General features: G+C 40.2%; 1 protein-coding gene across 3 annotated transcripts in view; it reads left to right on the forward strand.

The window, feature by feature from the left end:
• The first annotated feature begins 236 nt into the window (after window positions 1-236).
• The window catches only part of LOC137265379 (endothelin-converting enzyme homolog), a 151,637-nt gene continuing 138,235 nt past the window's right edge, over window positions 237-13,638 (forward strand). For 2 of the 3 annotated variants that reach the window (XM_067800768.1, XM_067800771.1), the window contains exon 1: window positions 2,168-2,370. In XM_067800768.1, coding sequence (XP_067656869.1) covers window positions 2,314-2,370 — 57 coding nt within the window. In that variant the 5' untranslated portion in view covers window positions 2,168-2,313. Of the gene's footprint in view, window positions 360-2,167; window positions 2,371-13,638 lie in introns of those variants that run through there. The other variant, XM_067800769.1, reaches the window with a different exon arrangement.

Raw genomic sequence — 13,638 nt, forward strand, 5'->3', positions numbered from 1 at the left:
TGTCATATTCTCTCTATCTCCTGTGGGGTTTAGCTGAGCGATCTTGAAGCGATGGCTTCTCCGCAGTCGGTCTGTTAGCAGCTAAAGAGGTAGGCATGGTGCTTGTAGGCTTGGTGATCCCATTGAGAGAAAGCTGAAAATACTACCATTTGTGCTTTGGGGGAAAGCATACGGTCGGGAGGACCATATTATCAGTATCAGGGGTGAGCGGCGGTAGCTCAGGTGAGGATCTGAAGGCGAGCACTTTCTGCAGTGTATTTGACAGTGAGTTGTTGCAGATACGAGAAATAGCCAAATAATGGGATACGTGTATTTGGATTTGGAGTATGGGGTATAAAAGACGCGTGTATCGTTCTATGGTGAGTGGACTCTACGATACTGAAATCATCTTTTCATTTAATTATTTCCTTTGTTAAGTAATGACTTTTAATGTATTAATATTTGGACTTCCGTGCTTTCTTCGTGTTCTTGCATGCAATGCTTAGCATGTTTGCAGTAACCATTGCTTAAGGACACGTTGCTATTGATCGACACGACTGAAATAACTACACTTCCATTGCCTCAATTCTATCTCTATAACTATCACTATCACTATCACTATCTCTGTGCCTTCATCGCTACCATCATCACATTCACTATCTCCATCACTACCTCTACTTGACGCTATTTTTATTACTACAACAAGTACTACCACTACCGTGATCGTTACCACTGTAAAAATATCTGTTTATATACCTTACGCCATTAATCAGTTTAAGTTATGTAATGTCGCAGATGGTTTGGTTTACTGAGGGTAAAATGCCTTTAACACCAAAGTATAATTTCCCACGATAAACCATTGAATAAGGCTTACTGGTTATCAGTACAAACAACGAACGCCCGTCTTATATAGTTAACTGTTAGATTTGCACTGTTTGCTGCTATAACGTCAACAAAACACTTGCCAGAATTTAACACCAGAGAGCAACAAGTCTCGATTATGTGACAACTTATCTAAGACAAATTAGCAGGGCCGAACGAACCTGTGTTAATACTTTGTCCAACTGGAACATTGTTATAGCTTCGACTATTTGTGAAGCATTGTTATTAAGATGTACGTGCAAACGTTTAACATATATCAGTGTCGTAATTTTCTTAATTTTACATGAACAGCCAACAAATATTAATACTTCGCTTATATTTTTTAATATCAATGTCATAATTTGCTGCCTTGTACATGCGTACATTCACATATAAAAACATCGTAGGTACAAACCTGTTTTTGATGTTGTTATTTGCTGTTTTATGTTTACCTAATTATAATTACCGAAAACACAATTCTCGTTTATCATGTTTATTGCAGCAAAAACATACTACAAAATCATTTACAATAATTCAGTGTCGTTATTGGTCTAGTCCTCTGCTAAACAATGTCAACAACGTGTTTATTGACATGCCGTATCGATCAATAACACCATAGCACTTACCCAGTATCAATATTGTCATGATATATCCTCATTAATAACCAACAGTAATATCAGTGTTACATCCCGACTTGCCAACGCTAAAAAGGAGTCTCGCTGAACCGCCACCGTTGCATATACCGTTATGTGGTCTCGAGGTATAATCATGAGTTAAACATTGTCCTCGTGCTCCGGCTAAAAGCTTTATTGATATAATAACCTATCAATCAATTTTCCCATTACATATTACTCCTCGTCATGAATATAATGAATACCATGAGTTTTCACATCAGCTGAAAGGCACGTGTCGAGAATCAATGGTTTGATGTGATCTCTATTCATATATGGCGCGATTTGTTTTATTATAAAAACATCCATCCAAAGATGATATTTACATATCCATGGTGTTGGCATTTCTTTTCAACTCAACCAAACTCGATTTAATTTTCCGTATTATAGTTTGCATGTTCATAGCGTTGTGCATTTCAAGAAAGATCTAACGACCGCTACACCATTAATCAACTAGACATAACAATCAAGCTTAACCACATAACAGCGAGTGCGTCTATTTCTTAATTGAGCAGATTCACCAAAGCGAAACGTGAAGATAAATTAATGCACATATTGACCTATGACACAGTCCCCGGAGATGTAAATAATTCAGTTGTTTTACGACAATGTTTGCGCCAGTCGCCGTCACATGGTATATACCGGTTTAGCAGGACGAAGGTTAAATTCGTCGCTACGAAGAGGTATTGGTGATGAATACTGTATGAGGATAATGATGGTCTCCCAACACCGTACAGCGTCGTGGTGCTCGACACAGTGTTGCTGCTGACGCTGCCGAGAGGTGTATCACACTCAAGGGGTCATGTTCACACAGGTGTACCCCGGGACCATTCCGCGGTCCCTCCCTGGTCCGAGTGATGTAAGTTTCACAAATTCGTTATTGATTTCCTTGTATGTGCGCAGTCGATTTCAACTTTACTGTGGTATATTTCATTATGTGATTGTAGTCTCCTGTTAACGGTGAATCACTTATTTATGAGACAGCGTTACAGTTCAGGGTTTTGGATCTTTGATATATCTGACAAGGAATCTCTCAAGGCGGGCTGTATGCCTGGCCATGACCAATCAGAGATATTCATCAACAATGACTGTATGATTCCCTCGGAATGATATAAAATGAACCGTTATGCTGGTGTTGATGAATAGGATCGTTTTTAATCAGTTTCACATTTTTGTATTATTGATCATTGCGTCGTCATAATTAGATTAGCGTGTGCTGTTTTCTTCATATGTCTCGAGTATTGTGAAATTTTCTTTGATGTTTTCAATTTTCATATAACACATGTCTTTTATGCAGTTACTGTACATGGAAGGGTTGAGAGGTATGGTAGAAATGATATAGTGGGCACGCATATTGCATGTATATTGCAGAACTGTCACAGCGTCTCTGATTGATTATGTAAGCACATAGCCGGACGTGTCTGTAACAGTACAGGTGGTGTGCTTCAATGTCAACATGCTGCTGTTGTGGCGAGGTCAGATGCTTGTGTATACTGCAGGAGCTATGAGTGATGGTTAGTGGTTAGTACTGTCAGCTGACTACCAGGGTTAAGGAGCAGTGAGATAGCCCAGTGGATAAAGCGTTCGCTCGTCACCCCAAAGACCCAGGTTTTCATTGTTACATTATGTGAAGCCTATCTATGTTGTTCCCCTCCGATATATTGCTGAAATAGTGCTAAAAGCGGCGTAAAATCATACTCACTCACTTTACAAGACGTTTCTCGGCTACTCCTTGCTCCTTCATCAGGTGAATTGCTAGTCCAGAAACGTCATATTGTAAATATCAAAGAATTTGTAAATCTACATTATACGTTGTTTAGATACTTTGTAAACTTCTAAATCCCACCAAGTATCTTGACCATGTTCAAACCCCGTCACATCATTGCCGTTTCTCTTCGCGACTCTGTTTAATTAACAAAACATGTTTGTTTAGACGTTTTATATACATACATTTACAGTGATTTCTATGGTGCTAATTTAGAAATTATATACTTAATGTCAACTTCTTTTTAGAACAATTTTGCAGAATGGCATTCGTATGTGATGTAAATGAGTCATTTAAACCTTTCTACAATCAAGGGAAAACTCTTTGAAATGCAGAATCCGTTTTACGAATTCGACTGTAACATATTATAAACACGTGTTTGTGAATCACTATCAGGTAGTGATGACACCAGCCGTTGCATTCAAGTCAACCCAGGTGTCAACAATAATATAATGCATAATGTATTTAGATCATGCTATTTCATACACTGAAAACCGTTAAGCACCTTCAAGTCAAATCGTCTGGACTAATACATGTCCCGATTAAAGAATCACAGTAGAGCATTGACGTTTGTATCTCTATGTAGATGTTCACATATGAATCGCCAGTAAGAGGGAGATTCCGGAATATAAAGTGTTAACTAAATATCATTTAATATTCTTTCACTTTTATGCCTCAGACATTTAAGGATTTTACCGATTACTCAATAATTAAAGCCTGTTGCTAAGGATTCGCAATGTGTAGCATATTAAACGAATATTTGATTATCTTACAAGATTGAAACAGCAAATTTACGTGTTTGATTTTCCGATGAACGTAAATACGTACCCCATACAGTAGCTGTTTTAAATTCGAGTCTTGTTCACGATCAAACGCTACAGGCGATACGGTCTGTTGATGGAAAGTTTCCTAATTCAAATAGCTTAATTGCTGAACACGTCTCCTCATTTGGCCAATCCATAGTTTCTTTACGTAATACAGGTAATCTATATTTTTTAACAACCGAACACTATTTGATGTTGACATGCACCTATTTGTCTCTAGATTTTTCATTTATTAATGATCTCTGTTTTGTATGGTGTTTGTTGGTCGGTTTGATACTTTGATTACCAGTGCATGAATTCAGGAATTGATCGGCAGTCTAAGCACCATATCCACATTTATTTATGAGACGTATTATGAAAACACCGTGGTTCATTTCGAAATGGATATTTTTTCGCACGTTATTGTCAACACACCCGAATTAGCTGGCTTTTACTTTGGAATGCAAACAAATGCGTCCATCCTGTTCTTTGTAACAGTTTGATTAAATTATAATCAGATGAACGAGGCAGGTTGAATGCCGCTTTGCGCCGATGATTCTTTATGTGTATAGGATGAGCTAGCGATTCTCAAAACATATATGGACAAATGCATTTCTGTCAAAACTAGACTCTGACTAATTCGTATCTATGTTTATATCGGACCAATATTTAACCGTTTAGAAGTTTAATCTGTCTAATCCGGACTAATTCCTATCTGTTTTATATATGAATGAGTGAGTGAGTGAGTGAGTGAGTGAGTTTAGTTTTACACAACAATCAGGAATATTCCAGCTATATGTCGGCGGTCTGTAAATAATCGAATCTGGACCGGACAACGCAGTGATCAACAGCACGAACATCGATCTACGCAATTGGGATACGGTTAGATGTGTCAGCGAGCTTGACCATCTATTCCCGTTAGTCGCCTCTAACGACAAGCATGGGTTCCTGAAGGTCAATTCTAATCCGGATCTTCGCGGGTGATACATGACTGAAAGTATTTCTGTTCCAAAACGTCAGGATGAGGCATTCATGCTATAATGACAGGAACATATATATGTTACTTTGCGGCTATACATATCATTCACTCACTCACTCAAGTCAAAGTGGTGCTTTCACTTTCTCAGTGGTCTTCAGCAACCGATGCTTGTTGTAACAGGTGACTAACGGGATCGGGTGGTAGGTCGATGCTCATGCTGTTGATCACCTGATTGGCTGACCCAGACTCGTTTTACAGACCGTCGTCATAGGGCTAAATGTTGTTTTGTGTGGCGTTAACCAACAAGCAAGCAAACAAACAAAACTTACTCTTGGACAGACGCCACGATATACTCCTCCGTTCCCAAACTTCAGGTTTCGTAGTTTCAACGTCGGAACCGTCACCATGATTAACGTCAACGTTGACGACACACTGGACGTTAAATATGACGGCATCTGAATCTGACATCTCACATTGTGACGAAGTACTTCAAACCAAGTCACTCGTCGGGATGAATACAAATTCATTCACCTGGTCACTACCTCAGCGGCAGTCATATTTATATTCTCGAAAGCATCCAAAGTAGCTTCTAAACCTAAACCGGAGCGATGGAGTAGCCCAGTGATTAAAGCGTTCTGTCGTCACGCTGAAGCCCTGGCTTCGATTCCCCACATGGACACAATGTTTGAAGCCCATTTCTTGTGTCCCCTGCCGTCATATTGCTGGAATATTGCTAAAAGCGTTGCAAAACTAAACTCACTTTAAGCTTAAGTCATGTCCCAGCTCCAGGGCCATCATCGGGTGGTACATGTCTTACGAACGTTCCTTCCTGAACCAGGCGGCAGTAAATTGTTTGAGCACTTCGTACAATTATTACATCTCGTAGACAACACAGAAAATACCTGTTTACAATTTCCCCTGTCACAATACCACCTGACAAACAAAAACAAACACACAGTACAGACACGCATCCCTGTCGAGTTTGAGTGGTAATCTCCCAAAGTGTTTCTACTCTTGCTCTGATGTAAGACCTTCAAAGACCCCAGTCATGACAAACATCACAGCGATAACGCTGTAAAAGTTTTCCCCCGTACCCTACTGCTTCTATGATTATTCCCTCTATGCAAAGCCGTTATGTTATCAGAACTTAGACAGACTCATTACAGATCTGAATGTTCAAGAGTTCCTCCTATTGTCCATGCGTGTCTGTATATTCTTCAGACTGACGCAAGACTCTCGTCTCTGTTCTCTGGCCAACGTTGAACATCGGGTGGTGTAATTACTATCGACAGTAAGAACATGCTCGCTGTTATGCAGATAACACAGTTGCATGTTTTGCCGAATACCTTTGGGTTCATGCTTAATGAAACATCCACGGTATGCACGATGCTAAAATGATTGGCAACAGAATTGGTAGTTGGCATTATGTATTGCATATATTTTTTCCAGTGGTTTATGTGCGGTTTGCAAAGTACTTAAATGATACACAGACTGACAATAGTTTACAGTATTTGTAGTAGTACTGAGTAGAAACACTTTTAGTGCTTCTTTGTTAGAATTGTGTCCCGGAAGCCAATGCTCTGGCCAACGTGTGATCAGCGTTCTATGCAATGACTCTTCATGGATACGGATTGACTTGGTGACATGAAAGCGGATTATTGCACATAGTATCATTGCCTAGTTTGCAGGTCTAGACTAAAATATTTATATCCCGCTGACATGTTGCTGGGACAGTACTGAGAGTGGCGTTAAATATTGATATAAACCATCAAACGTATATTTAGTGAACTGGAAGTTCAAACTACCTTCACAAAATTGGCATATTCGTTGTGTCATGCTGATGTAAAGAAAGCACAGCGGAACAAGAATATCACATTGCCATATACATAATTTATACACCCACTATAGGATTTACCCATGGGGCGATGGTTAAAGGGTCCGTTGGTCACACTGAAGACCCGGGTTCGATTCTCCACATGGGGACAATGTATGAAGACCATTTCTGGTGTCCCTGCCGTGATACGGCTGGAATGTTGCTGAAGGTGGCGTAAAAGTATACTCCATCAACTTGTTTATGGCATTGTGATAGTTTCGGTAAGATGTGTTAGTCGGAAGCATCTTAATACCGCACGAAATATCGATTATTTATAGCATTGTTTTCCGTCATTCTATATAAATAATTACTGCGGATATACACAATGTGATCAATCGGACCCGAAGATTATTTGCCAGATTAAAATAAAAAGTGTCTGTTATGGAATAAAAATAGCATGTCCACTTTCAATCGACAATATTATTTCTTCGTCTTATGCCAAAGATAACAAATAAACGCGGCGGTTCCGTACCAGAGATGCAACTTTGATCCTTAGTTGTCTGAAAGCACAGATATATCCTGTAGAAGAGCACTATCTGAGTCTGTTCATGCAATCGTTTCATTAAATGCTAGACATCAAACATAAACGGTGAGTGAAGCTAGTGCGTTACTTGGTTCTTTACACAATCAGCTGACTCCAAGGCTCATCAGCTGATTATGCACGTGCACGCATTGGTTGCTTACCAGGAAGAGGCTCCCATTTTCCAGGTTCCTGGTCTCTCCAGGACATGCTCTCTGAAGCTCAAGAACATAGGAACTCAATTGTTCGTGTTTGGAAGCGATCAAAAACATCTGATAGCGTCACATACCCATCCTTGAAAGTGTAGGTTACGTGTTTGATGAACTCCTGTCATCCAGTGATTCTTGAACTCCGAAAGTAATAGTAAACACCGGCTCTTTATATAATTCTCCAGAAACCGGCCTTCACAAAGCCCTGGCACTGGTTAGATTTAACTGTTAAACACATGTGCGTGTTAATCGTTTAACATAAATTTTTAAAACCGAAAGTTATTTGACATTTTTTTGGTATTTTACTTCTTTTCCCCTCTCATTGATTCCCTTAAAAGTGTAGCTGAGTATTTCACCAAACCCCTGGAATTCGATGCTATTTGGTCTCAAAAAGTATACTTAAATTTTGGCCCTGTTAGAATATTCCAAAGAAAGTGAAACAAAAGCCCAAGACTGTGGATGTAACCATTACAAAGATGAACCTGATGCGCTTCAAAGGTTACAAAAGCAAGTTATGTGACATTTTATCTGTTGTTCTCTTTTTCTTCTCTGATTTATTCCACGTTGAATATTTCGTTTTAACCATGTCGCCAAGAACGTTGTTGGTATTGTACTGACACTGATACTGTTGCTCTGTGTAGGCGCAGCGCTACTTTGTGTACAGCAGGGTTCTTTATGCCTCGACTGATCTACAAAGTAAACATCACAAACTCCCTCCACATCCTGAACTAACCATGTGTACCGTTAGTCCGGAATTTGTAAAAATAACAGGTATTTCGAATAGCTCTTTTTGTTGAAAAAATCCTCAAAGGTTCAAGGATTACAATGATCCCAGCACTAGCTTATTTTTCAAAGAAACCTCACATTTTTTTGTCAACGTCACTTCTTTACTTCGTCGAGCGCATTGCAGGAACATCTCAAAGCTGCATCTGAGCGTAATGATATGTAAATGCAATGTGTTCCCTTCAGCGTTGCCTGAAATGCCAGGGGTTGTTAGGTTCATATGAACTCTCAACAGTGAAATATGGCAAAAACCATCAGCATGAATAATTGATAATCCAAGGGATATACACGGTGTCCCCTGAACATATCGACAGTGGCATTGTCACTTTGTCCCGTAGGAATAAATCCGCTTTTCCCATTCCCTGGTCGAAATACGATGGCTCATTCAATGATGGATTATACGTAGAACCGCATTCAGTACCAGCAGTGTCACGTCTACTTAAACAGAACTTTGACAAGAAATTGCTTTGGGTATTTGGTTCTTTAATACGAAGATTGTGATCCTTGGCCTGTAAACATGTTACCGTTCTTGCACGCTCCAACGTCATGGCAACGTGTACGAGATGCAACTCTGAACCTACGTGTCACATTGAAGTGACAGGCTATGATGTAACTGAAATTGTCTTCAAAGCTGCGTTAAACCCATGTTACCCGTGCGGTTATAGATTGGATATTTATTGACATTTGATCGAGAAAACTTCACTTGATGGCCTTCCGCGATAATACTGGTGGCCTAGCGGTTGAAGAGTCACGTTTGTTTGACATGCAGACTTGTAATCGAATCCCAGTTCTGTAGTGATGTATCTGGACAAATATTTCGGAATTGGTCTTTGGTAAACTTGCGTTTTAGTATCTTGGGGGTTGACATTTTTCATATATGAGATGTAACAATCTGTTTTCATTTACGTTAAGACAAAACCCACAGAGAGAGAGAGAGAGAGAGAGAGAGAGAGAGAGAGAGAGAGAGAGAGGGTGGAGAGGGAGGGTGGAGAGGGAGAGTTTACCAACCAAGATATTCACACACGACTTGATTATCGCAACAAACACCGTGGTTCGATTCTCCACATTGGAACCATTCGGAGAATTGGTCCTCTGTAACTAATGGGATCGGGTGGTCATGTTCACTGACTTGTGTGAGATAGGTCATCGTGCCCCAACTGCGTTCATGCTGTTGTTCACTGGATTGCCTTGTCGAGACTCGATTGTTTACCGACTGCCGTCATATAACTGGCAAACTACTGAGTACGGTGTTACACAACCAACCAACAAACCACATTGGAACTTATTGCCGAAAAAGTCGACTTGAGAGATTAGTGAGTTTCCGGAATAGCATGCCGGACAGAGAACGTGTGGTGGACAGACATGCATCCTTCCTGTAGTGCTGGGCACATGCCTGTGCTAGCATATCGTGTCTATATTCTACACTCCACTGAAAGCTAAAAGCAGGGGAAGTGAATCGGTCCTGATCTTATCAACAACATGAAGCAGTAAGCGTTACGGGAAGCCTGGCATGAAGTGCCGTGGACGTGACAGACTAAGAGACTTCATGACAATGACGTCTTAAGACACTAGCGTCAGAGCTCACCGGCCATTCCGGAATAATAGGAAAGCGAACGATAAGTGGACCGGACTGCCATCAGTTACATTTGAGGCAAATTTGACCTTGACCTTGACCTTGTAGGTGAAAGTCTGTGATTTGAGGATCAACAGTTTTTAAATGTATTTATTTAGCAAGTTATATTCCTGTCTGTGTCACCACAGGGATTGTGTGATGGTGATGGAAATATTCCTTTAGAATATCGGGTTAGAATTGTCCCCCAACCTATACACGTTGAAACCAGCGACTTTATAATCGGACCTTGTTGACCTCGACAGCATAGATCGTTACTTAAAGTATCGATTCCTGAATTGTCTGGTCCAAATTCGATTACATATAGGACGCATAGGCATATTGGTGAACGCGGCGTTAACCGCTTGAAGTATTGTTACTTCGTTACACAATATGGTGCCCATCTGTTGCACAAGATGGTGGCTCATAAACGCCGAATGAAATGGTCTGTTTTGAATTATCTGGGTCTGCAATCTTCGCATGTTCCCAGTTTTTCGATATGATATGATTAAGAGTTCCATTTAATTTTCTCAGGACTTTTATATTTGATCGTGATAAAATTCATATTAAAATGATCGAAAAGGCAAATTAATATGTTAAATATATTTTGAGCACGTAATATCTATTTAAACAATTCATTTTTAATATAACTTCGCAATAGATTTTTTTAATTTGTTTTAACAAAACCAATCAATGCACTCTCGTATCACTGGATTATCTGGTCTACCGATCACTTGATTGTTTGACAGAGTAGATTGTATACAGACTGCCGTCCCAAGGCAGGAATACCCGAGCAATGAACACCCATTAGTGCTAATTGTGTTGCTGGCGATTGTCACCGATAAGGCATGAAGTGCTTTCGCTGTTTTAGAACATCCGGTGTCTTTTCGAATTTCCCATGTTCCATCCTTTGTTAGTCGTGTGTATTTTGTCCGATACTCCAAATTAGATCTTTTGATAATCAAGATTGATTTTCTGCGAGTGTACTTGACGTATTCCATTTATCTTCAATACATTCACACTGCAGTCCATACGATGAGAATCAGTCTTAATAATGAAGAAAGGTGGAGAAAAGGGGTAACGTTAGACGTCAAGGTTATTTTTAATTGACATATAAGACCCAGGTCCGAGTAGGCGGTGATAGATTTCTAATCCTACTCCGTTAGTAACCATTTAAAGACATCAAACAAAATAATAACTCTTTGAAGGACCAGTGACATTTAACATTGGTCTGGAATAACATACTGGTTGCACATTGACTGGTGACCTGACGTTAAAGGCCAAAAGCTTATATTGGAATATATTAAATATAGCCAGTTGGTGCTAATTGAACTCTGACAGGCTCTTGTTCGGATTCCACATGACTGAGAGGCCAAGAACTGTTTGTGATTCATCACTAAGATGAAGATGAAGATGAAGATGAAGGATATTCGATACGATAATGGAACGGAAAAGTGGGAGGTACTGATACATTCATCATTCGCCAGAGGGAAGGATGTGTCGAGTGAGTGAGTGTAGTTTCAGAGCAGTATAATAATGTCACGAATAGGGAAATCGGAGATAGCGAGACATATTTTATGAAATAATTGATGACTTGGGGCTTGATAAAAGCAGTGAATGACAAAGGTATCCGTTTTTGTCATCAAACGATAAAGATGCAAATATGAGTCTAAAGTTAATTTTAGCTTCTCATAGTATTTGCAAGCAAACATGGCGTCGCCTTGAGTGCTATTGTCTCCAGGATAGTGTGACAGACTTAATACAGACTTACGACTGGGATAGCACTAAAGGTGCTCTGTAAAACGGTACCGTTGTCTGTCGGCAATCTTGTCTTATCAACCGTGAATTTGAAAAAAAAATAACTTTGGGTAAGTTTGTATCCCTTTCAGAGCAGTAGTTTACGAAACTGACGATTAATGTTGAACTGGGACATAGCCTAGACATTGTGTTTGATATTCTTCTAAATATCATTTGTGCAACACTTTTGTGATTAAACTAACCAAATGCATCGGATTCCTTCCACCCCTTCCACTTTTAAACAGTTGGATTTTGTCGATTTGTCCTTGGTGCAGCAAGTCGCCGTGGAGAGTTGCTTCCTTTAAGTGGGGTAGGGTCCGATGTCGAAAGGTAGAATTCACGATTTAAAGTACTGATGGAACTCCTTGCGATTTCTATCAAAGAAGCAAACATTCGCTGATTGTGTGATTTAAACATGGCCCATATCCAAATCCAGACACTCACTAATGCTACGTGTAAGCTGAAGTGAGAAATCATCACGCCTTGTGACCTGTCAAAACAACTCAGATGTCATTCTTTTCAGGAATATATGAGAAGAAATCAATAATCATATTGAAACGAAATTCAGTATCTCTTGTAAAAATACCGCCATGTGTGCTGAAGCGGTCTTGACAATGATGAGCCGTTCCATACTGATAACGAATGTCATTGTGAAGCACACAACGAACAGCCTTTGAAGTGTACAAACATATTGTGAAACGCAGGTGAAGCTTGGTCCCCCTGTAAACTTGGAAAACAATCACTTCATCAAATTAAAGGTACTTCCATATTTGCTGCGTGCCCCTGTTTAAATACGCGTTTGTTTACAAAGCAGGGGGTAAACGGGTCGAGTAATATCGCCATGATGAAAATAGACAGCTTTATTCAGTCTGTTATTTGAATCACTGTGATGATTATAGTGTCACTGCAGGGCTAGGTAGTATATGTTCATAGCTTTCTAGTACTGTGAAAACCTTCTGTCTGGGTACTGAATGGTGGCCTTGTGGTCTATGTGCTCGCTGGTCATGACTGTTGCTAGGGTTCGATTCCACACGTCGACACAGGAAAGTTCATCTCTTATGTCCCAGCTGGGAAACTGGTAAACGCGGAATGAAATCATGCTCACTCACTCACGCCCTTCCACTCCCCTCCATTCCGCTCCACCGCTCTCCACTCTTCTCATAGGGTAGCCTAGTGGGTAAACGTTTACTCGTCATGTCGAAGACCCGGGTTCGATCCCCCACGTAAATACAATGTGCTAAACTAATTTTGGTGTCCTTCGCCGCGATATTGTTGGACTGTTTGCTAAAAGCAAATCAAACTCACTCACTTAAAAATATTCTCACTCACTCACCCCGATTCCACTCATGACATCAGTACTCGTCCACATCAATACTCGTCCAAGCCTTCATATCAGTTACCGTCTGTTCCAGTTTTCTTCTGTAATCCACCCAACATACCAATAACTCAATAACAATGCAAAAGCACCAGCTCAACCATTAATCCCTGCACCACATCTTTCATCCCCAATAAGCCAAAACCCTACCAGTCTAAGTGAACCGCTAGATCTGTGCGTTCATTCCAAAAACACCTCCATAGTACCACTTCAACGGAGATGCTACCTACTCACAGTACGATCCCTACCTTCCATTATTGCAATACCAGGGAGTTCCCCTACAGTGACAAACTGTTTTCAACACCTGATTGGAGCCTCTAAACACGTTAACAGGCAATTCCTTGCTGCCTGGGAGCGAGCTTGGTTATACCAATACCCATCAGTCTCTCTGTGACTGCTACGTTAGTGGAATGG

This window comes from Haliotis asinina, chromosome 15, assembly GCF_037392515.1.
Source record: "Haliotis asinina isolate JCU_RB_2024 chromosome 15, JCU_Hal_asi_v2, whole genome shotgun sequence".
Taxonomy (NCBI): domain Eukaryota; kingdom Metazoa; phylum Mollusca; class Gastropoda; order Lepetellida; family Haliotidae; genus Haliotis; species Haliotis asinina.